Below are 22773 nucleotides of genomic sequence, written 5' to 3' on the forward strand. Positions count from 1 at the left end.
GAGAAATGCAGTTAATCACTTGATTTATTGAAAACTTTTCTTAAATTGAATGTTTCTAGTTAGAAAACCCAGGAAACTTGCGATGAATGAAAGAAAACAAAATTTTAGGAGCAGTGTCTACGGTAAAATAATCCACAAGATTATCATACAAACGCGTTCCGAGGTGTTGTCCAAATTGTATCGTTCTATTGGACAGTTCATGAAGGCTGGTCAAAGCATAAATTTTCAGCTTGAGTGTGATTTCGACCACTTTGCTCCTGTGAAGGTCACCCATTGTGATCGAAACGTTAAGTTATGAAAAACTGCAGTTATCATCGTGTTTTTCATTCAGTAATCAACCTATGATGTTTGTTGGTTCATTTTGACCGAAGTGTGGTCATACAAATTTATGTTTTCAGAATGATCTCAGTAAAAAAATGGAAACACAACCTAGACTGAGAACATTATGATGGAATGCCAGATGAACCTTGTTAATTTGAAAATGTTTTCCTTTGCAAACCAGGTATTACTCATGTCATAACAAGCTGACAACTAATGAATAACTATACCATCATACCACCATATCGCCATAACCATCACCTGTTGAATGCATACAGAATACCTAGATTATTTTTATATGGATGATGATCGACCTTCGAGAACAGCTTCGCACCTATCAAGTCATGGACTTCGACCCCGGCCAGCTGTTACCAGATTTGAAAAAACATAGGTAACACAGAGTGTTCTCTACTAATTGAAATTCAACAGGTGAAGAACAAAGACAATATCCGTGGTTTAACTCCTAGGTTAGCAGGTCCAGGCTGGTGATCGTTTGAAATTACTAGACCAAGTGTCAGATTACCCATTCTTCTTTCTACGCCCACATGCTGCGTTCGAATAAAGTCGAAAGACCTTTTGACGCCTTTAGAGAACCAACTGCGGATTCCCCAGAAGCTCAAATCATCTCGTCATACAGAACCCACATTTGTCGTTCGATTCGCTCACTCACCTCCTCCAAGATAATAATTTTGTCGACGTGTGGAAGGAAATGAAGTTGATTCGTGACCAACAATCGTAATCGATCACTGAGAAAACCACAGATGCATTGATAGAACAAGTGGTTGGCAACCCGAGCATCCACCGCTGCTAGCGGATCGTCCAAGAGAAGAAATTTTGCCTGAGAATAGGCCACTCTTGCTAAACTGATACGCGCCTTCTGTCCACCACTCAGGCTGGCACCCCGTTCGCCCACCTGAGTTTTGTCACCTTGAGTAAGGTTTTCGATATCCTGTGGGAAAGAAACACGGTGAGTTTCATTGAGCGTCTTTACACATAACTTGAGGGTTGAACATTCCGGACAATCAATAAATCATGGATATGTGAGTGAAATCTATGCCAGCTGCACAATGATTACGAAGTAATCGGGAATATTTCTCAAACTGCCTTTCAAAAAACAGTCGCATAATAATTACATGGATCAGATGGGAACCAGCAGACTACTCTGCTCCAGGTTGGACAGAATGTTGGAAATATTTGAAGGCTTTCAACTGAGTGCTTTATATGAAATCCAAGGTTTCTGAAGTGAAGAATAGTTGTCTTTTCCCGGTACAATCCTCTGCTGCGTAGATGGCATGTTACACCGCTCGACTGAAGAAAGATCTATCAGACTTAAAGAGGGACTTCCCAGAATTTCAAAAGTTAGATTTTTTTCAAAGTTTAAATAATGATTTGCTAAACAGACCACCGGCTAAACTCCCTGAGTTCTTTCAAATCAGAGGCCAACTGGCTTTGCGACTGTATTTCAAGAAAACTAACGAATGATACGAAAAATCCAGAAAAGATCACCTCACTCCATTGTCCATACCGGCTCCCAATTTTCATTGCTGGCAAAACGCTCTCCTTTACTACTGCACGCTGCCGCCTACATATTTAAAACAGGCCATCCGCTTTTCAATGGAGGAATCGACGAATCCAACAACAGTCTCGAAAACGTCATCTTAGCTAGCTTAGCTAATTTGTACGAAGCTTGAAATTCGAACTGCTTCTCATGTATAATCTGCATACCGCCTGTAGAATGGAACTCGCTTTTCACTTCTGACAGAGTCAGCTTCATCGAACAAACGGCTCTGTTCATCAAATACTGGAAACATATCACTCATATCAAGATGGAAGATATGAAGGGACAGACAACACAACACAGAAAGGACATGCTGTGACTCATATCTGACTTCGAAGAAAATCAGTGCAAGAAATCCATCTTCCTCGGATGAACCATCTGTCTATTACAACCGCTAGTGAGACAAATAAAAATACTGAAACTTACGTTTACCCGTTGGGTGAGTTGATCAATCTGTCTGTCCTAATATAGACTGACAATTTGCAGTTTTACCACTTATTCAAAGTGAACAGTGAGATCACTCACCACATTCAACGTTGTCGCACGCAGGACTTTCCAGTAACGTTCGTGGTCAAACGGCTCGGAAATCAGCACATTTTGTCTCAGTGTTCCTGGAGTGATCCATGCAACCTGGGGCATATAGGCCATACGGTTCGAACGAACAACATCGCCTTCGAAGTATGGAAGTTCACCGAGTATGACTTGCAACAGAGAAGACTAAAATGGGAAAAGTTGACCTTTTTATCCAGACCGCAGTTGTCACCCATGACCAGAACCCAAAATGAACAGTCGCTTACTAGGCAAGGGAGGCATTGGGTGCGATTCCGATAGAAAACCGACAGGCGATTGTGCTATCAGTGGCGGAATTATTTCATGTCCCTATGTTAATTTCACGCCAGACTCGTTAAAAAGCGGATAACCGCATGGAGATAGAAAACGATCCGATTTTTTGGAATAAGAGCACGTGTTCACAAATATGGAAATCGTCAATAAGGTGTATTTGTCCACAAAAACACATCAAAACAACTAGCTAGGAAACGAAACAATGGAACGTGTGTTGTTATGGGAACAAAAACTTCGATAGGAGAATTATGTAGGTCTGGGAAGTTAGGTGGAACTTTGAAGGAATCACTGCCAGAGATATGGGAGCTAAACGTTGAAGCCATCAAGTGGTGCCTAGTTTGTTGAACTCGTGCCGGCATTACCCTTATGTGAATAGTTCATCTTCAGCTCTGATATGAATATTCTGGGTGAACCATACCAGAGGGAGAGTACTGTTGCTTCGTGGTACTCATCAACAGTACATGTCTGTGTGAAAACTCCGGTGTTAAACAAACAGCTAATGCAGAACTAACCTGAATCACTGTGTCTAAACAGGCGAACATGTTCGTGATCAATCCCAACAGGTGTCAATGTCAACAAAATGCACGAAAACTGGTGGGAAAGCAATCCCACAGAGAAAAAGTGCCCGCTTGTAATTCAGGGAATAGGATCTTTGTTGATTCAACCAGTTTACTGGGAAACCAAGAGCAATAACCAAAAGTAATCAGAATTATAAATAAATCACGGGCGAACGCACAATCTCCCAATCTCGAAGCGAACACAGATCCTAGGATTATTGTCGGCCGCAGCTATCTGGTTTCTGTGTTGTCTTATCGTAAGATGCAATAATAGTTAAGAGACGTCACACAAGCTCGGGTAAGAAGCTCTCATAAGTATACTTTTGAGTTTCCTCAGGTTGAGGAGCTTTGGATGATTGGAAAAATGCCAGGAAGCCTGAGGAAGGCCTGGTACAAGCATTCATCAGAAACGAATGAAGGTTTTCGGGATTCAAATAGAAGAATAATCGTGACAAACAGAGGAACTGAACAATTAATACACGTAGTCGGAGTTCCATTACAGAGTGTGAAGTGGTATGTTTATTTGCCAGAGTCCCGCACGCCAAGCTCTGTAGCATCTTGTTATTACAATGAATTTATAGAACTGCAGATAAGAAAAATGTGACATCTCCGTTATTGCACGAACCTAGAGACATCCAGAACTCCTAGACTGCAGAAATGATTCGAGCACGTGTTATTAACCATCCAAACCCATGACAGAATCGGATAATCGACTGGTAACCATGTTCGAGCGTATTTAGTCACTTGATGGTTACGTAACATTTGGTAAGCTTCTGTCGTGAGTCGATATCCATTGAATATTGCATCGTTGATTTTACGAAAAGAAATCTGAACTTGAACATCTTTTCTGACGCTAATACTGCGGCAAGTGAGATGGAAACGACATGCCAACCCAAGTAGCGTTAGTCGGTTCTATTAAGCTCACCAAGTAGCCGATCAGATTTATTCTAATTAAAGACCAAAGCTGTTGATTAGTATGCACTTTAGGGTGAATTACAAACATTTGCAGATAAGCTCTGTGTCAATGAAATACGTCAGGAAAAAATGTACTAATGTATAAATCAGTGGCGTCCATCTTTCGAAAAAAAACTATCCCTAAGGTGTCGTTTCGTTTCAGAAGAGCTTGATAAACCATCGGTAGTTTTTATTTGGGCAACGTTTCACTTTTGACACAAAAGCTTCATCAGACCAAGTGAGCAGGTCACCGAAGTGACCAGGTTATAAGGCAGACGAGGAACCAATCAGCGAGTCCTATTCAGATCATCACACTAGATCCGTGTTGGGGGTCAATTCACGGCTCCAAGTGAGCAGGTCACCAAATTGGCCAGGTTATGAGGCAGACGGGGAACCAATCAGTAAGTCAGTCCTTTCCAGATTATCACACTAGATCAGTGTTGAATGTCAATTAACGGCTCTTGTCGGTAAGTTAAGTTGTCAAAATCTTGCTTTGGTGGATTGGGGGGTTCAAATTAATTCTGATCGGGCTGATGATTCACCTCGGCTGCCACTGGTAGACTTTTCCTGGTCTTTGTGGGATCGTGAGTGCTCGGACAATTTAGTTTGAGGGGAGTTGAAGTCAAGTGGAATTCAGATGATGACAACTCTTCCTTCCGATGACCGCACAACAACACGTGTCAGCTCGACTGATCCAGAACCACTCTCCACACGCTTGCCAGTTCTACACCTTCTATTTTGTTAACACTGGGATGCTTGGCGATTTCTACCGCCTCGGCGATCAGTCTGTGTGACGTGGACCGTAGTCCTCACATCAAAACCTCAAAATTTTCCAAATGTATTTTGTGTCCCGTGTACAGTGCGTGCTCCGCACTATCCCCAAGGTGGATCGAGAACTGCATTCATTGGAGGGATTATCTTTTTAGTTTGAACATTGAAAGTGAGTGGATCGCCCGAACAATGCGATCGACTTCGTAACTATATCATGCCATTAATAATGTTTGCCCACTGATGGACGCGTGTCTGCACCGGAAGCCTGCTGACTGCACAAATTACCAGTTTTCCAGGTCATCTGTTTTTTACTCCTTCCCTTCTTCCATACGGGACAGGCCTAAGCATGAGGCATTACGTTCTCTAAGAGGCGACTGTACTAGCGCCACCGGACTGGTCATACTAAATCCACCGATTCTAGCCTTTGGGTGGCCACCGAAGTCAGTCCGATACACTGTGTGGTCAGCATGGTTTTCTCATAATTTATATGCAACACTAAGGGTCACGGACTGAGATCATGTATTCAGCGCCGTGTGACCAATCGCATTGCATAACTACGTGGCAGTAGCAGACGCGCTTCAGTGTTTTCTACACTGCCAAGCCAATGTCAACACCTTATCGGCATTGGTTTTTGGACACAACAAATTTGCGAGAAGCTTCGGAGATCCTAGTTTTTACTTCGTCGGCAAGAGGGTGGTATCTTACTGGAGAACAGTATCAGAGGAGAAAAAACAGGAGTTTCAAAAAGGAGAGATTTTAGCCCAGTAGCATTTGTTACACATAGCCATCGTGAATGTTCTTACAACCGACGATTGAAAATAAAAATTATGCCTTCTAGATGACTTATTTGCACATGCCAAAAACTGTAATTGACAGAAACCATGGTGAAGAAAGGAGTGGTCACAAATGTCGATTCAGGAGGTAAACATACCAACTCCAACGTCATAACGGTTTTCATTTTATCTATTCTCCTAATCTAAGAGTTATTTCTGTCAGCCAGGATTGTGATATTACAAGAAATCGGACACTTCACAGAAAAAGGTGCTCCGATGGTTTTACTGCTAAAGTTGGTTTGAGCTCACGTACATTTGGATCAAAAGTTGCGTGTCCATTGTCATTGACTGTCAGGTCTAACTTCTTTCATAGGAATGCAACCAAGCATAGTGGTTTTGGCACGCACAGATAGTCAAGTGGATCCTGATGCCACCGCTGGATCACCAGAAAATCAGAACAAATCAGAACAAAACCAGAACAATCAGAACAAATAGACTAACCATATATTTTGCTATCGGAACCGATGTTACCTTCGTGTCTCCTACTTTTGGTTGGCAAAGCCGCTTGAGATTGACAGAGATGCATCTAGCTTAAAAGTTCCAAAATATGCACATAAAGTCAACTAAGGACTTACTTTACCGCAGCCCACTGGTCCTACAATGGCAATCAGTTGGGGACCAACGAATTTAAGGTTGATTCCACTAAGTGTCGGCTTCAGCTTAAGCTGTAAGTAGGAAAACAAGTTTGACGAATAATTAAAAATCGACTCCCATAAGTGCCTGGGATATCCGACCCAAAAAGTCTTTAACAGAAGGAGAGAGAGCAAGATCAATGTAAACCTACTGTTGACCTTTCTATTGATTCCCTAGTAAGAATAGTATATTTCGCTTTCATAGATCCTCCTGTGGACAAGCAAAGGTCGGATCTCAGTTTAATGTTCAGTGACAGTTCACGGAGAAGTTATGGGCAGAACCAGGCGACTGAGTTGTCATTTGGAAGCATACCGGTGCTGCATGTGACGAAGACCACGTCATGAAAAAATGAGCAATAACTAGGAGAAATTGCTTGATTTTGTCCTAACACGAGAGGGACGGGAAACAACGCATGGCCGGAACGGGATGCACCATTTCGCGCAGCGAAGATTTGCAGTCATTTTTTTAATCTGCGCGCAACTATAGAAACGTTAACGTTACAGCTGAACGTGTTTATTCAGTCAGCGATAAATCTTCATATCCAAGGGTGAAATGACCTTTCTATAAATAACACTCGCTCACAAATACCATGATATTCCGATTCTCTGCAACTGGCTTCCTCTTAATGCAAATGTTTGAAAATTTTAGCTGAATTAGGAACAAAATATTTCAGAGGCGTCAGACAACTAAGCTGAGAGCGGCAGGTAACTCTGTTAAGTAGAAAATAAATAACGCGTGCGTTTCAACAGTAGATGAAACTATGATCGTAATCTATCGCTCTTTGTTTTTACCAATAGTGGCACGTATGTCACTTGTAAACCATGTACGAGCATTCGCCTTCGTTAGGTTCACAAAGCACGCATGTGTTGTTCAGCTGTGAGCTCATATACATGTTCGAATCGTCGGAACTGGAGACTCAATGTAATTCCTCGTAGTCAGTAGCACATTGACATTCTTCCGTAAAACGAACAGTTGTCAAAGCCCCATCGGGATTCCGATGCAAAGATGCGCAATGAAGTTGAATCGTTTGGTGTGAGTGGCACGGGGTAATTTTTTTAAACCGCAGGCAGCGGTTTAAACAAACAGGGCAGTTGGTAGCTTGTAGATTTCAAGCTATCCACCCATACCACTCACATCTTTTATGAGTTGGTTCGAATCTAAGCACTCTGATCAAGAACATTCGTCCAGGAACTCTCACTCTTTGAGCCAATCACAGACTTCTGGAGCAAAAGCAAGCTTCATATATACACAGTGCACTCAAATATAACTTGAGACATCACAAGACCCAGCATTCCCTGTATTTGAAGAATACGTTTGTGATTACAAGGTCAAAATATCTCCTTGGGAATTAGTCCGGGAAATTTGTCGGATTAAGTGGCACAATCACTCGAACATGTTAAACGCATCAATTAATACCGCCTTCTTTTTTGTCGATAGAAAAGATGCAAACACTAGTTCATACCAAGGGAGCGCTCCTTCTCTTACACTCGGCTGTGATAATCTCCAGTTATTTGCTTACTTTACCCCAGGCCTCTTGAGGAAAAAGTGATAAAATAAGCAGCAAAATAGAGATACCACTGAGAACTTCTCGGTAAAAAGCCCTGTATGGGACCCACCGAAACTTCCTGTAGTTGTGAGCAGCTCTGCTTGCTGATACTGAATTCTCTGACTTCTTTTAAAGTCGCCAGACTGTTGCATACAATGACTAATTTCACAATCTGATCCTCAGCGTGTGTTGACGTGACCTAAGGTGATTCAACCGTAAAATAAATAGGGAATTTTGAAGCAGCAGATCTTTGAAGGTACAACGATTTGTCGGTGTCCGGTACATAACTAATCTCTACATAACGCATACAATCTCAAATAAAGCACCATACAAAACTGAAAACCAATTGCTATGTTTGGGTTTCCCAGGTTTTGGAAGGGACACTTTGGCTTTTTCGTGGCGTTCTATACCACAGTCCTCCTTCTTTTCATAGAGATCATCCAAGGTCAGTCTCAAGCAGTGATAATCCCTTGAATCGTCTTCTTGTGTTTTTTCCCCCAAGAAAGCAACTACTTTCCACAAGCCACCCGTTATTAACGGTCTCCCCAAGCGCTCATTCAAGGGGAAAACTGTATTTTGGAAGAAGGAGAAAGCTGGTAAAAAAATCTCAGACAGGACACACCGAAGCAACCCGCAACAGTGCAATTTCCATAGCGTGGTGCGAAAGATAATACACGGATGACTGTGATTCAGTTTTTCAATGAATCATGTATGGTCCCACTCAAGTCATCAACACTCAAAACGTGATTCTTGGAAAGGATCAGTACAATAATCACAGCCACGCGTTACACCAAATTATCGAATTCACCAGTGCCGCTTAAGTGATAAAACTGTCTGGGAAAAGGACTGAAATTCGCACTTACCAGAGACATTGGTGTCTACAAATAAAATGTCACGTGTCATAAGTTGTTTGCTATTAGGGTAAATGATATAGAAAGGCGGTTTTGGAAGTTTCAACTATGCTTACATTTGAGATCGATTTAAAAAGTTCTATGGATTAATTTGTGGTCAGTAAAATAAAGGTTGTATTTAAGAACGGGTACACAGTTGCTTATGTCATAATACGGGAGTCCTGCACATCATAGTTTTGAGGCTCAGCGGGAGGCTGGCTCTTGTAGTCCAACCGTAGTTTGCCCATTTGCATCAGGTAAATTGGCCAATAACACGTGCACAGGGTGTGTATTCTTAGCGGTTAAGTCACCACGGACATTCAAACACGTTGGTTGAGATTAGATGACAAGCCAAAAGTCAAATTGCAGGGTGCAACGTAGGAGAAATCAGGTACAACCTTCGGTTCATACAGCCGACCTGAATGTCATGGTACGTTCCTTATATAATATACCCTGTTGAACTCAGAAATGAATTCGGGAGAAGCAAATGGAACACTGGTGCGCACCTAGTTTGTTTAGGCTGTTCTAGTCTCGCCAACTTTGGAAGACAACGCACTTAAGTACTGATATCAGTCGGCCTATAAAAGTGTCTTAGTGGTACACTTGCCGCCTCCCCTCACAAGAGTCTGTCTGTAATTGCACCAAACGAGTTTATACGAATTTAGAACACATGAAAATTTAGTGTAGTCTCCAAACGTCCACTGTAGGACAATGTCGCATTGCCGATCTTTGATTGTTAGTCTAAACTGCAGAGGCCATGGTTTTTAGATTATGTATAATGTTCGATTTCCTACGTTATAATCAAATTTATTAATAGCGTCAGTTAGTCTCAATACCAGTATAAGCGGAAGTACCATTTGCCTGTGTGCGAGGTGTACGGAAGCCAACCGCTTCCCTGAAACCTCTGGCGATTACTACACGATGGAATTGACGTCTCCAAGTCATATTGACATTTTGTTTGCTTCAAACAGAATGGACTCAAACTAAACCTCTCAACTTTTTTCGGTACTGACAGCAACGTCAACCATTATGTTCATAATTAGATTGAGAATCTGCGATACAGATTATGCCAAACACCTTTACGAAGGCGGTGGATCAATCCCAAAAATGGACGCTTTGGCTAAGCCACAGAAAGCAAAAATGAAAATGTGTCGGATAGTAATTGTGGAGTGAGCGTAGTCAAATCCAACTGAATCAGAGGGCTGGCTTTGTACAACCGAACTCAACGGCACATCGGTTTCATTTCGCACTTTGTGCTGACATATTGGTTGGCTTCCAAGATGTATCACTACGTTAAAGCTTTCCTAAAATGTACTCTGCATCAGAAGACATGGCCTTCGTGACGATTCTAACCACTTCTACCATCCTAAAAGAAGATTCAACCAAAAATGTCCAGATGGTGCCCGAAACTCAACCTTTGCGGTAAGTTACTTCGCCAAACTATTTCTTCTACATAAAACGTGCCATGTATGAAGTTGTCTTTTGCAAGCAAAAACCTTCCGGAAATCTAGGGATTCTATGGCAGGATTCGCTCATGTATAGCGGGTGGACTACTTGGCCCTTCGAGGTATTACGTCCTGTTATCTCTATTTGTAGGAATAAATAGCAGATGCGGGTTGTCAGACGTTAAGACTCCATTTAGCTGCGTCGGTCGCAAACAGAATACGACCTTCAGTCATAAGCAGACAGCACTGAGTTGCACTGCGACAAAGGAAAGCCAGCCCCGGATACCAAATGGTTAAAAGACCGTGGGCTAATATTTTGATGAACCGGGTTCAAACTTCAGCTTGACTTTCATCCCCTGTTATGTTAGTCTGCACACATGTTGTTCAAAATTAAAGATACAAAAAGAATTTTCAAGCGTTAAATCTAACCGTTTGAAGGGCTAGCTTGTTTACACCTGACATTATCAGGTTCTGATGGTGAAAGATTCAATGAGTTTGAGGAATCCTATAGGTGTGTGGCTTCTGAAAGTTAACACCTTGCAACTTATACCACTTTTCTGAATGATCATTGGACATCTTCGGAATCATCCCATATAAGTAGTAAAACTTTTATTCAATGATTTTTCAGTCACTCGTCAACTAATTTCACACATTCCTGATTCCCAACACGGATATGTTTACGACACAGCAATAATTGCTACACATAGTTCGATATCATTCCAGCAACAGGAATTTATTCACGGCTATGAACATTGCGGAAATTCTGTGATTAGTAAGCACTCAAATGAGAATGAAGTGTCCGGGAAGAGCGCTTTGCAAACTAATGTACGCCATGGCAACGCTGAGGAGATATGTCGATTGCCAAGGCTACTACTGTGCGACAATTCCTCACATCCGTGTACAACGTCAAGGGGTTGGACTCATCTGAAAAGTCGACCAACTGACGAAGCAGGATTTGTGGATAAGGACTATTTTGGCCAACGGTTATCCAGAAAAGTTCATTCTCCATACAAAGCAACCCAAAGCTTGCACCCAATTTGAACAACACAGACAAAAAGTAAATTACGATGTGCGTCCAATTAAATTGCGACCATACCAAACAACATCAAGCAGAAACTTCAGTCCACTTAGAATCGCACATGCAGAGCAGTTTAATTGCGCTTTATCTGGACAAACATGGAGAACTTTTTCAGAATAGGTCCCATATATTGAGTGATCATTTTGTTATACATAACATTTGTAAGTTTGGGTAACACCTATATCGAAGTCTTTCTCAATGGATCATGGAATACACTCGACAAACTTTGAATCAAAATTAGTCAACAACACCCATATGTTCGCAGAGCAGCATGCACTTACAGAGCCCCATTCAGGGGAAAACTTTTGGTTATTCTACTTACGTCAAACCAACGTGCCGAGACGTTGTCCATATAAATGTGTGGTTCCTCTGTGTCGATCACGGCGGGTTGCCTATCATCCTGAAGTTCGGGGATCATCAGGAAGCTCTGGAAAAAAATAGATAATACTCGGAAAAACTATGTGGGATCATTTGTGTACAGCTATAAATAGTAAAGTAGCTATAGACTAAAACAGAAGTTGTGGTACTATCTGGTATGCAAAGGAAGATACGCATATGGTCACGTGATTCAACTGGACGGAGAAATTACCTGTATGCGTTCACAGCTGACTTTAGTGTCGAACAGATATTGAATGCACATTGGAAGGAACAGTGTGAGCGAAAGAAACAAAGCATTCAGATAGCTCAGCAAAGTGAACAGTTCGCTACTTCGTAACGCCAACGGATCCGTTGGACCTTCATGTAAAAGCACGATAGGCAACAGCATTGCCAACGTTGTGACCTTGACTTGGTAGACCAGCTGAGTAAATTGAAATGTTTGACAAAGTCGGACAAACACGATCAGATGGGTTTCACGTCTGAAAATAGGACAGTTTAGTATAAATGCTGAGTAGGGAGAAGAGGGTGGACGCACTTGAATAACGGCTAATGTAGCTAGATTGGGGCTTACTTGAGATCCATTGTTTAAACAAGAAAACTATGCTCAAGTAAAGGCTTTACGATTTACCTACACCAGGATAACTTACCATCAAAATCGTAAAGTGAGTTGAAAAGGTATGTTAGAGGAACATCCGGTTTCCAGACTACAAAGGTCAATAGAGCGGCCAGTCAACACGTAGCCATGTGGTACGGTTTGCTTGATTGAAAGATGGGTGGCGCTCCATCCTGACCAAGTGTGAGTCAACCACATTGTTGACTACCAAATCTTGGTCTAATGATTTAGTCTTCAACTAATAACGGGGATTCGAAACGCCCTGTAAACTCGTGAGATGAACCATGTTCATCCCAGAGCTTGGGCGGTCATGACCATACATACCATTTTTGTAAGTTCACGTGAGGTTGCGGTATCACCTATATCGGCGAAACTAATCGACGTATTTCTCAAAGGATCGTGAACCATTCCGCAGACCTTGGTGTAAAACAGGTCTACATAACTAACGGCCAGATCAAATCGTAGGTCATCTACTGCAAAAACACCTCTGAGACAGGTCAGCTGATTGACCCTGCTCATGCTTTAACCACTCGATTACACACTGAAAATCCGAAAACGTTAATTTTCTGGGAAGAGATGTTGATGAGAACACAGAAGGCTTAATTGTACGCACACGAACCATTGATCCGGGCAACTAGATTACCTCAAAACTGAAACTAAACTACAGTCTCTAAGACCACTGTGTCGTTATTGTTCTTAAATCGTGTTCTCATACGCCTTATCTGAAATTATTGAATGTTCTACGTTTGGGACCGCTGAAAGTATTTTGAAACTGTGAAAACTCCCAAATTACGGCCTTTCTCTGTTCCGGCAAGATATGAAAATCTGTTGGTTTAGTCTTGACTTGGCGTTTGGCATTTTGTCCAGTAAATTAGAAATTCAATAAAGCGAAATAGCAATAGGATGAATTGGATTTTTTCAATTGGAATCACTCACTAAGGCCTCTGCGCATGCAAAACCTAGACCGCCTTATCCTGCGAGGTTGGGATAATGTCGTCCTTCCACACATGACACCTTGAATATACCTCCGATAGTTAAATCCGAATATAAAATCATCAGCAATCGATAGTCAGCGAACGAGATACTTGATGGAAAACAGCGAGTCCTACCGCGACGCCTCCTTTCAGTGTCATTGTCACCTCCGGATAACTCCATTTAAAACGTGGTACTTTGGTAGGTGAAATTCAGTTAAGTTAAAACACGCAAGCGCCGTGAAACCTTTTTCCGTGTATATCTTTGTAATGTGCTACTCATAAGGTTGCTGAAACTCCATTGAAAGTCCACGACCGGCTTAGCCCTTCTTGGGGCTCATCAGGTAGGCGCAGTCCCCGGGTTTTCGTCAACCTTATGTTCTACTTGAAACCAAATTCCACGAAATTAGCGAATATACACTCATATGCAAACTAATTTGGTTCTTTCGACAGACTCACTTGGAACCCAGCTGAATCTCTCGTTTATGATGCTCTCAGGCAACTGAATGTGCTGCACCAGGCGGCCTCATGTTTCAGTCGCTACGATATTCGAGATATCGCGATACATGTATATATTTGTGATGCACTCACTACTCATAAGGGTGCTTAAAATCCGTCGACAGTGTGTCGACAATGTGTCTGTCAATCGACCTATTTCCATCCAAGATGGACGAACAACCCTCCTGCCTGAATCATATCGCCGAAAACAGTCGTGGGCTGTCGATGGATTTTCAGCAACCTTATGAGTAGTACATTACAAAGATATACATGTATCGCGGTGTCTCGAATATCGTAGCGACTGAAACATGAGGCCGCCTGGTGCAGCACATTCAGTTGCGTGAGAGCATCATAAACGAGAGATTCAGCTGGGTTCCAAGTGAGTCTGTCGAAAGAACCAAATTAGTTTGCATATGAGTGTATATTCGCTAATTTCGTGGAATTTGGTTTCAAGTAGAACATAAGGTTGACGAAAACCCGGGGACTGCGCCTACCTGATGAGCCCCAAGAAGGGCTAAGCCTTTTTCTTCCGGTTTTCTACCATGCTTTGTTTTTGTCGCCAGAGGTCAAACAACCGACACCACACTGACAATATCGCATGGGTTAGCGAAAAAATGTTTGCGGTCCAGCTACCAAGTTTGGCGAAAAAACCAGTAACCATGCGGTGAGACGGCAACACCAATATTCTACATACACACACACTGACATGCGGCCTCAAGTGATTTCCCTTCGAAAACAAAACTATGCTACAACATAGATCCAATCATTTGTGAAATTTTCGTGACCCTCAGTACACGGATGATCCACAAATCTGTGGGTGTCTGTGGGCGAATGACTCATGTCTAGTGCCCGAACTCAATTTCAAGAACACTAGTGTTCGCGCTGCTAAAATATGAAAATGTCAGTGTTCGGTAAGACATTGCCTGGTTTATGATAGTGTTGCATTACCGGACGACTTATCGACCAGACGCATCTATCCCATAGGTGAAAACAAAGGATAGAAGGACACCATTTTTTGAGGTCTGTAAGATGACTTTTTTGGAGGGAGGTGGTCGAAAACCTTGATTCAATACGTAAGGTCGAATGAGAATAATGCGGAAGGATATAAGAGTTTTAATGACTTTGGCTAAAGTGAGGGCGTAATGGTCCACAGTATAGTCAACACAGTGGTGTTCCTTCAAGAGAAGATTGCTTTGTTCCCTGTGGCAAAGTTCTGAAAGCATTCGTCCTGTTTCACCCGATCAGAAATTATGAAGAACACGTTGTTCATCGATGATAGTCATCTGACCATTTCAAAAATTCGCAGTATTATACTCAGATACTCCTGCAGGGTTCGAGTTTGGTACGATGTCATGGAATATTCAATTTTAACCAGGCTCGCAACTTTGACCGACTGGAACTTACCGACGAATTTCACGTGTTAATGCCAAGAATAATGATTCCCAAGCGTGAAGTTTGATTATTTTGATGCCATTGATTACGTCAGATAGCATTCGAATTCTGGCATCGGTCACTTTGGCGATTCGAACTCTGAAAGGATCAATAGAATAATATAAGACCTACAAGACTGACAGGCATGATAGAACAAGGTTCAACAATAACTGGTACAACAAGCTTCGGGGGGTTATGGAGGTGGTATATGATGGACCAGACAGTGCAAAGAATGCTCGCGTGTAATCGAACCACTTTAGTAAGACGGAGATTAACTTTTGGTGAAAGGGGATTACAGTGGCCCCACCCAGTAAGAAACATAGAGGGGAGCAATCCACTTAAAAATCTCTCAGTTGTCTCAGAAGCTTTGGTAAACAACCAGTAGTTTTTAATTCGGCAACTTTTCGCTTTTGAGACAAACGCTTTACCAGGTCAAGTGAGCAGGTTTTAAGGCAGAAGGAGAACCCATCAGTAAAACGTTTTCATATTAGCGCACTAAATCAGTGTTTAGTGTCAATTAACTGCTCTTGTTGGTTAGCATGGTTGTCAAAATCTTGAATTGATGGGTTGGGGGAGTCTCAAATTAGTTCCAATCGGGTTTGGTTCCCTGATCTTCCGCTTCAGGGTGCTTTAATTGACTGTTCACCGGAAGCGTGTGAAGAACGGTCTTGGATCAATAGAACTGACACGTGTTGATGTGCAGTTATCAGAATGAGTGGTAGTTATCACTGAATTCCACTTAACCTCACCCAACTCTCCTCCCCCCAACTAACTTGTCGCAACACTCACAAGCCCTCAAAGGCCAACGAAATCTAACAGTGACACCCGCGGTGAATCGTTGACTGAAGCCTTTGTTCAATTACAAACCACCGATTGTTTACCAAACCCTTCTGAGGCGATGATTTCTCAATAAATTCCAAACTTTTTCCAAATCTCTTGGTTGGTTTACATTTTTAGGACAAAGATCAGACCTAAAGAAAAAGTAAACCAATGAGCGATTCCCGATAAGGCGGTGTAAGAATCTCGACCAAACACAATCTCGCAATACGGGATTTTATTGCTCCAGGAGACAGCGATAGAGTAAGCCGACCCAGCCATTTAGAACATATGACCTCTTGAACAACGGCTACTTTAGTTCGAATTCATTTCGGTTTTCACCTGTGGCATAATTTCAGTGAACATTTGTCCTACAGCTCGTAAGAATTAATAGGGCTGAGATACAATCATGTTGCTTTAGCTAAAAAATTATGATGATGATGCTTCTATAAACGATTGGCTCAAGACTGCAAAACTGCCCTTCAGTCATAATGGATGGAAGAATCTACTTCGGCTAACCCATACTGTCCCGTGGAACAAGATTCACCGAGACAATATTAATTATACTAAATTCGATCTAAACATAAGACGATGAAAAGCATCCATTGTTGACTGAAAGATCATAAAAAAGAAAAATGCCTTTACGACGTTTGCGAAATACATTCAAGGTTGTCTACGAAATCTTGTTTCAACAAGCGATACATCCATGGTGGAAAAATTCCCACTACACTACGGGATTTTCGAATGGGCACGGTACATGTAGAATCACAGAATAGGCCTTGGGCTCAGTGGTAACTGGATTCAAAAAATTCATCACATCATTCCCACCAAAATAAAACTACACAAATTGCTTTATACTCTCAGTGGCTTTTCTGTCTGAGGATATTTACGTCTAAAAAGACTGTTCGGCAATCACAGCATCATAGAAGAGGTCTTGCAGCCCACTTGTCAACTGTCCGTGAATGAATGCAAGCAGTGCGGTAGGATGAAAAAAGAGTGGTGACCTTGTTCTCCTATCTCTGCCAATAAATTCCGTCGGCTCTATTGAGCTGTTACGAGATTTTGTTGGTGTTTCTGTGATTCGACTACGGTTAAAAATACCCTCGGGGTCACACTGCTGGTGGAAAGACTGGTGTAATTCGAATACGCCGTTGACTGAATCTGAAGCTGAGTTCAACAAACATAATGAAGAAGGACCTCAGGACAGTAGAAACGCTGTACCATGCGTCCCGCTCCTATCAGCATGTCCCACAGATGTCCCGGGAAAGATAACTGTGAATTACTTTCATATGTATCCAAATTACTCGAAGGTCGTGTCAACGTTTGAGCGGCGAGGGAAAAAACATTCATACAAAGAGGCTGTCGTAATGTGCTTGATAAAATAAGCATGTCAACTGAAGGCCTGGATAACAACTACCTCAAATGATGAAACCAGGGTGAACGGGCGATGTAATAGTCGACTGTACTGAGTTTGTAGTGAATTTTAGCTCCTTCCACCAATGTCGCACACAATGCCCACATTTGCTTGTGTTATTTGCTTTGACAAATGTTTGCGCAAATAGTAGACTGACATAAACGGTCCTTTACAGGAAAAATGAAACCGAAGTTGGCAGCCATGGTGACTATCCACAAACCAAACATGACGAAATAACCTAGAAGCTCTTTTTATGTTCGACTAGAATGCTTGAGGAAAATACAGTCTATTTGCAGTTGAGTTGATGCAGGATCCATTTTGAAGAGGAAGTTACCGTGCAAATCACTGAATTAAATCGCATATGGGTATGCGTAGCAGGAATCACAAATAAGATGCCACGACCGAGTGGGAAGCCTTTTCTTCGAAATCTCCCACCGAAGTGTAGAATTATCCTGTTTGGTAGACACATCAAGATACAAGAAATCATCACTACATAGAAGATGGTCAAGCAGACTGTCTGAATGGGCGTGAGGGCCCAAATGGTTAGAGCGCGAACTTACTGACCGAAAGGTCCGTGGTTCGAACCTGACCTCTGCCTCTCGACTTCCCCTGTCTAAGCTTGGGCAGCCTGGCAGTATCCCAGCCTTCGTGCAACCTTCAGCATGGCAGTTAGACACCGAAAGGATGCTACAACTGAATGACCTTTTTTGTTTTGATTTTTTGACTGTCTCGATAGCGTTAGTCTGCGTCATTTGTTAATGTGAATTGCATTAAATATACAGAGCATCGATGCTTGATCACAAGCCTTATCATGCTTACGATTGGACCAACGCCAGAGTGCTGCCTTCTTCGACTGGTTAGAGAGCAAAAAATCGCATTTGACCCCGCCCTTTAAACCGTATCCACTAAAAGGTAGTGGTGACAAACGCACAGAGATGTAGTGTCTGTGCCGCAGGAATCGCTTTTGTGAAATATGAACATCCCACAGACTACTTGAAAAAAACGAAAGGGAAGTTAGTTCTAATGCATAGGTGCATTGGGTGATCAGAACCTGAGTGTAACGAAGACAACCAGGGATACCCGAGCAAATTGGACTAATGCAAGGAAAGGTTCCCGTTGGGTGGGTTACCTGATTTTTTTCAAATTCAAAGAATAGCCAAAAAAAGAAATCGGCAATTTACTTCTTATAGTGAAATATCTCTTTCTGTATTGAGTATGCTTCTCTGAGTAGTTTGGCGAGCTTTTATGGTAAACCTGTGACGACGGACCAAAAATAAATATATCCAGCCTGTAAAACCTGTTTATTTCTCCCGTTTCCTAACCACTATTGGGTTCTTCGTGTCCTTCAGGTTCACTTTCATTCACTTCACCCTTTTTTACACGTTCGAGCTTAATTCATTATCTGCAGATCATCATTTTCAGTGATGATCCTCAAACTTGCCAACTTATCGCACCCCACCCCTCCGTCACTCTTCAATAACGTGCAACACGGATGCCAGTTTGAGTAGCGGATTTACGTTTGTTCACAAAAAAGTAACCAAGCAAAAGCCAGATTCTGCATTTGGAGTCATGATATCCTACGAATTAATCATGTCGGTCGACACCTGGGATGATGTACGCATATTAATTTTTGCAGCCGAAACATGAGTCTGCGCTCAATCCCGTATTACCAGTATTATTCCGTCAGTATGTGATGGCTCTCCGATTTGGTATATTTGAGTAACGTCTGATGCGTCGTCTATTTTGGTTGCGTTTCTAACTAGACTCCGCTGACAGGTTGGCATCCCCCTATGCTTGATGGGTCTAACGAGTTGCGCAAAGTACGCACACCAACCATTTTTATGGAGACATTGGTTAAGATTCCGACCTCTCCGATCGCATATATGTGAGAGATAAGTTGATCTGCAACGTTATCTGACCAGTCAGCAACTTCTGATGCTGAATCATTCGACGGCATAAACTGGACTGTAGAACTGTAGGGCAAGAATTCTAGTTCCACATGTTTGAATGAAATATAAGAATGAACACTACAACAAGCCACAATCAGGACGATTCTTCTCGATCACCATATTCTCTGAATGTCACTGTAACAAACCTCCGGAAGTTTTCCTGGTCATCCACTTCTCGGTTAGAGTCCTATTGGATGGTTGGCTGCTCTCTAGGCGACCCTCCGGATAAGCACTGTTTCCACAGTACTTTCCAAAATGACACTGGAATGCTCATGAAGGCAGGTATTAGAGTGCCACCGGGGCACATGTGACCATCGTCCTTATTTGACCATGGGACAGAAAGCCCACACCTGGCGTGTACTTCTAAGCCGCAGGCCCTGAAACACACCAGAGTTCATCCATCGCGTACTTCGATCAATCGTTCCAACCCAGACCGCCAAACGCCTTTTCGTCCTACCGTCCGACTACATAGCACCATTTACGGCTGGAGTTCCCAAGCCGTAGGCAGGCCCCTGGCAGTCACTTTTCTGTCCTAAGGTGGTAGCTGGTACAAACCATAGTTTCGAATACGCATCCGGAATTGCATCTCAACCAGTCTGCGCACTGCGTATAGCAGCTTTATCCTGTTACGATGTAGGTGCCCATCAGGATCCTGGAGACCCATTGTGAGGGCTGAAAGACTAGCGTACGGATGATTGGGAGAATCTGATAACGACTGTTTGCAGACTGACGTTTGAATGACCAGCTTCGTTTTGCATTCACCCTGCATAGTCGGAACGTTTTACATCCAAGCGTACCTATTGACTAATAGGGTGGCGGATTACTGTAAGGAGTCATCGAGTACATCTCTGTTAGGTCAGGTAGGACGAATGCGTTGGTAAGATCTCAAGATATTTGCATGTGGAAACAACCCACTGTGAGGTGACTGGCAGCTGGCTTAGCCGACCGAAGGTACTGCTACCCCTCAGCCCTCTGCGGATCGAGGTATGCGTCAAGTCAAAAATATGACGTACACTGGGCCTGATGTAATTGGACCTAACGGCCCCATGCCTGCAAGCACTCGAGCCTCGAAAGTCGCAAATTGCACCAGCTTGGAACCAGAATGTGAGACGCCTACGCATTTTTGCTGGCATCCCATTCACACGTTGCGCTATCTCTCAGGCATGCCCGCAAACTTGCGTAGGGCAAAGGCGTCATTGAATGGGGCGCCATCGACACCGCTCTGTTCTCTAGCAAGTTAGCGTGCGACAGACAGGAACCTGTCGCTCGTGTAGAACGGTTGATCGGTGCGGAGGAACCAAGCTTATTGACTCGCCTTAGAGATGTGACCTAGAAAAACCACCCGCGCATGACCAAACACCATGCTGACCTAGCGAAGAGTGCGGACAGACAGCTAAAACTCACGAAACCGAGCTCTCTGCCAAATGGCGCTGCCCTCCAGTGGGCCGTGCGAGCAGCCAAGACACACGGCGAGTAGTCAGCCCGCCCCGTGCACCAGCAAAAAGAGGACATTCTGTTCGAGCGGCGAGCGTTCCGACAGCTCCAGTCGAACGTCCTGATGACTGTATTTCAGCAACACGCTTAAATCCATCACGGACACCACGACATGTATGAGTACTTTTAAGTAGAAAAGTCTAGGATCTTTCAGACTACTCCAGACACTTCAGATGATAACTGAAACTAACCGTCAACACTTATTGACTAAAATTCAGTAGATTTTCGATACCTTCCACTGAGTAATTAGAGGATCCTTGGAATTCGATATGTGAGGAATATGGCGACTGTGAGTTCTTCAATATACGTCGCTCTATGTTTTCAGCCTTGGTATAAGGTCTTGTCGCACCATCAAACCTAGAAGAAGGCAATTTAGTGAACACGATTAGCCAGGTGAATACCATTGCACGCTTCACACGACAATTTTCATACTGAATGCTCCTGCGAATGGAACACTGGGCTCTACTCACAAGGTTGCTGAAAGCTTTTCGACAGTCCACAGCAGGTTCCTCCCTTCCTGGGGCTCATCGGGTAGGCGTGAGATTCTGTCAACCTAATGTTCTACTTGAACCCCAAACTGCACAAACTTAGCGAAATGATATGCAAACGAGTGTATTTGTCGAAATCAGTCCAATTTGAGTTCAAGTAGAACATGAGGCCGACAACAACTCAGGGACTACGCCTTTGCAGGAATGTTTCAGCTCACAAAAAGCGTCTACCATACTGTCATCAACGATGCACCTGAGATGCCCGAATAGTTTCCATCAGCAAGCAAAAAACAAAAGAGATAAACGGTTAGGTGGTTTTGTACACATGGGTTAAGTCATGCTGAATAATGATAACTGTATGACGAGCACCACTGTCAGTGCAATTGGAAGGCCAGAGAAGGCCCAATGTCTGGACAACAGGTTCGTCCGCACACAGTTCAGTATAAACTAGTGTAATTGGAATAGACCGCCTGAGTTAGTAGATGCAAAGGAGCAGTTTCAAAATGTATTCTGTGCGTCCGCTGGATGGTGGAATTTGTATTGGTCCTCGCCCGCACTAGTTTCACCTACAGGTTTCTTGTAGACAATAGCCGTACTCCGCGGCTGACATTGGATGTAATCCAGACAAAGCTGTACAAGAAGACAACCATCAAGAAGGTCAACATGCTTTTCATGTTTTGTCTGGTGATTGTAATCGTGTAAAAAAGAGTTAGTTAAAATCCACTGTCTTTTGAGTTAAGTTCTCGCGACTTTACCCTAGAGCGTGGTTTTTAGATGCTCAATAATCCCCCCAATTGAATCGGCTAAAAGGGCAGTAGAGAGGCACCTCAAAGAATGCGTTTGTTTCAACAAATTTAGGGTTAAAATTGCTATCTGACATTATAACGACCAAATGTTTCATATAGAGCACAAATTCAGTCATTCGAGTAAACAACTGAACTTACAGAAGCCAACGTTCTGTTTTCTTCATATAAAACATCGGAATGCATTCCATAGAATAGTTATTCACTTTACATAGTAGCTTGGTGTAGTAACATATGGAACAACTGGTGGATATTACCCACCTGTGTTACGCTGAGTATGAAGCTCTACGTCAGTGTTTCTCAAGGAGACAATGCAGGTAGGTGTGTGGCAAGAAACGATAAACATATGCCTGCTAAGAGGCATAGTTGTGAGTATTCGGCATATCACCGGCACACCATCCAGGTATTCGTTACCATACCATCATGCAAGACCGTGTTTACATAAATCTTCACATGCTTACTTCGGTCTGTGGGTAGTCATATATATATATA

At 42.8% G+C, this 22773-nt stretch overlaps 2 protein-coding genes across 2 annotated transcripts in view; both read right to left on the bottom strand.

Annotated features, from left to right (window-relative positions):
- T265_15559 (hypothetical protein) overlaps positions 1-8141 on the bottom strand; it is a gene marked incomplete at both ends in the record, with an annotated part of 47771 nt that extends 39630 nt beyond the window's left edge. Inside the window, 4 exons of the mRNA XM_009178605.1 lie at positions 989-1267; positions 2402-2593; positions 6410-6499; positions 8084-8141. Coding sequence (XP_009176869.1) covers positions 989-1267; positions 2402-2593; positions 6410-6499; positions 8084-8140 — 618 coding nt within the window. The remainder of the gene's footprint in view (positions 1-988; positions 1268-2401; positions 2594-6409; positions 6500-8083) is intronic.
- A 3607-nt stretch (positions 8142-11748) lies between these two features.
- On the bottom strand, positions 11749-12386 carry T265_15560 (hypothetical protein; the record flags this gene model as incomplete). The annotated part of the gene is made up of 3 exons (XM_009178607.1): positions 11749-11853; positions 12016-12283; positions 12376-12386. Coding segments are annotated over 3 exons (384 nt in total), but the record flags the coding sequence as incomplete, so codon positions are not given.
- Positions 12387-22773: the final 10387 nt, after the last annotated feature.

This window comes from Opisthorchis viverrini (genome assembly GCF_000715545.1).
Source record: "Opisthorchis viverrini unplaced genomic scaffold opera_v5_603, whole genome shotgun sequence".
Lineage (NCBI taxonomy): Eukaryota > Metazoa > Platyhelminthes > Trematoda > Opisthorchiida > Opisthorchiidae > Opisthorchis > Opisthorchis viverrini.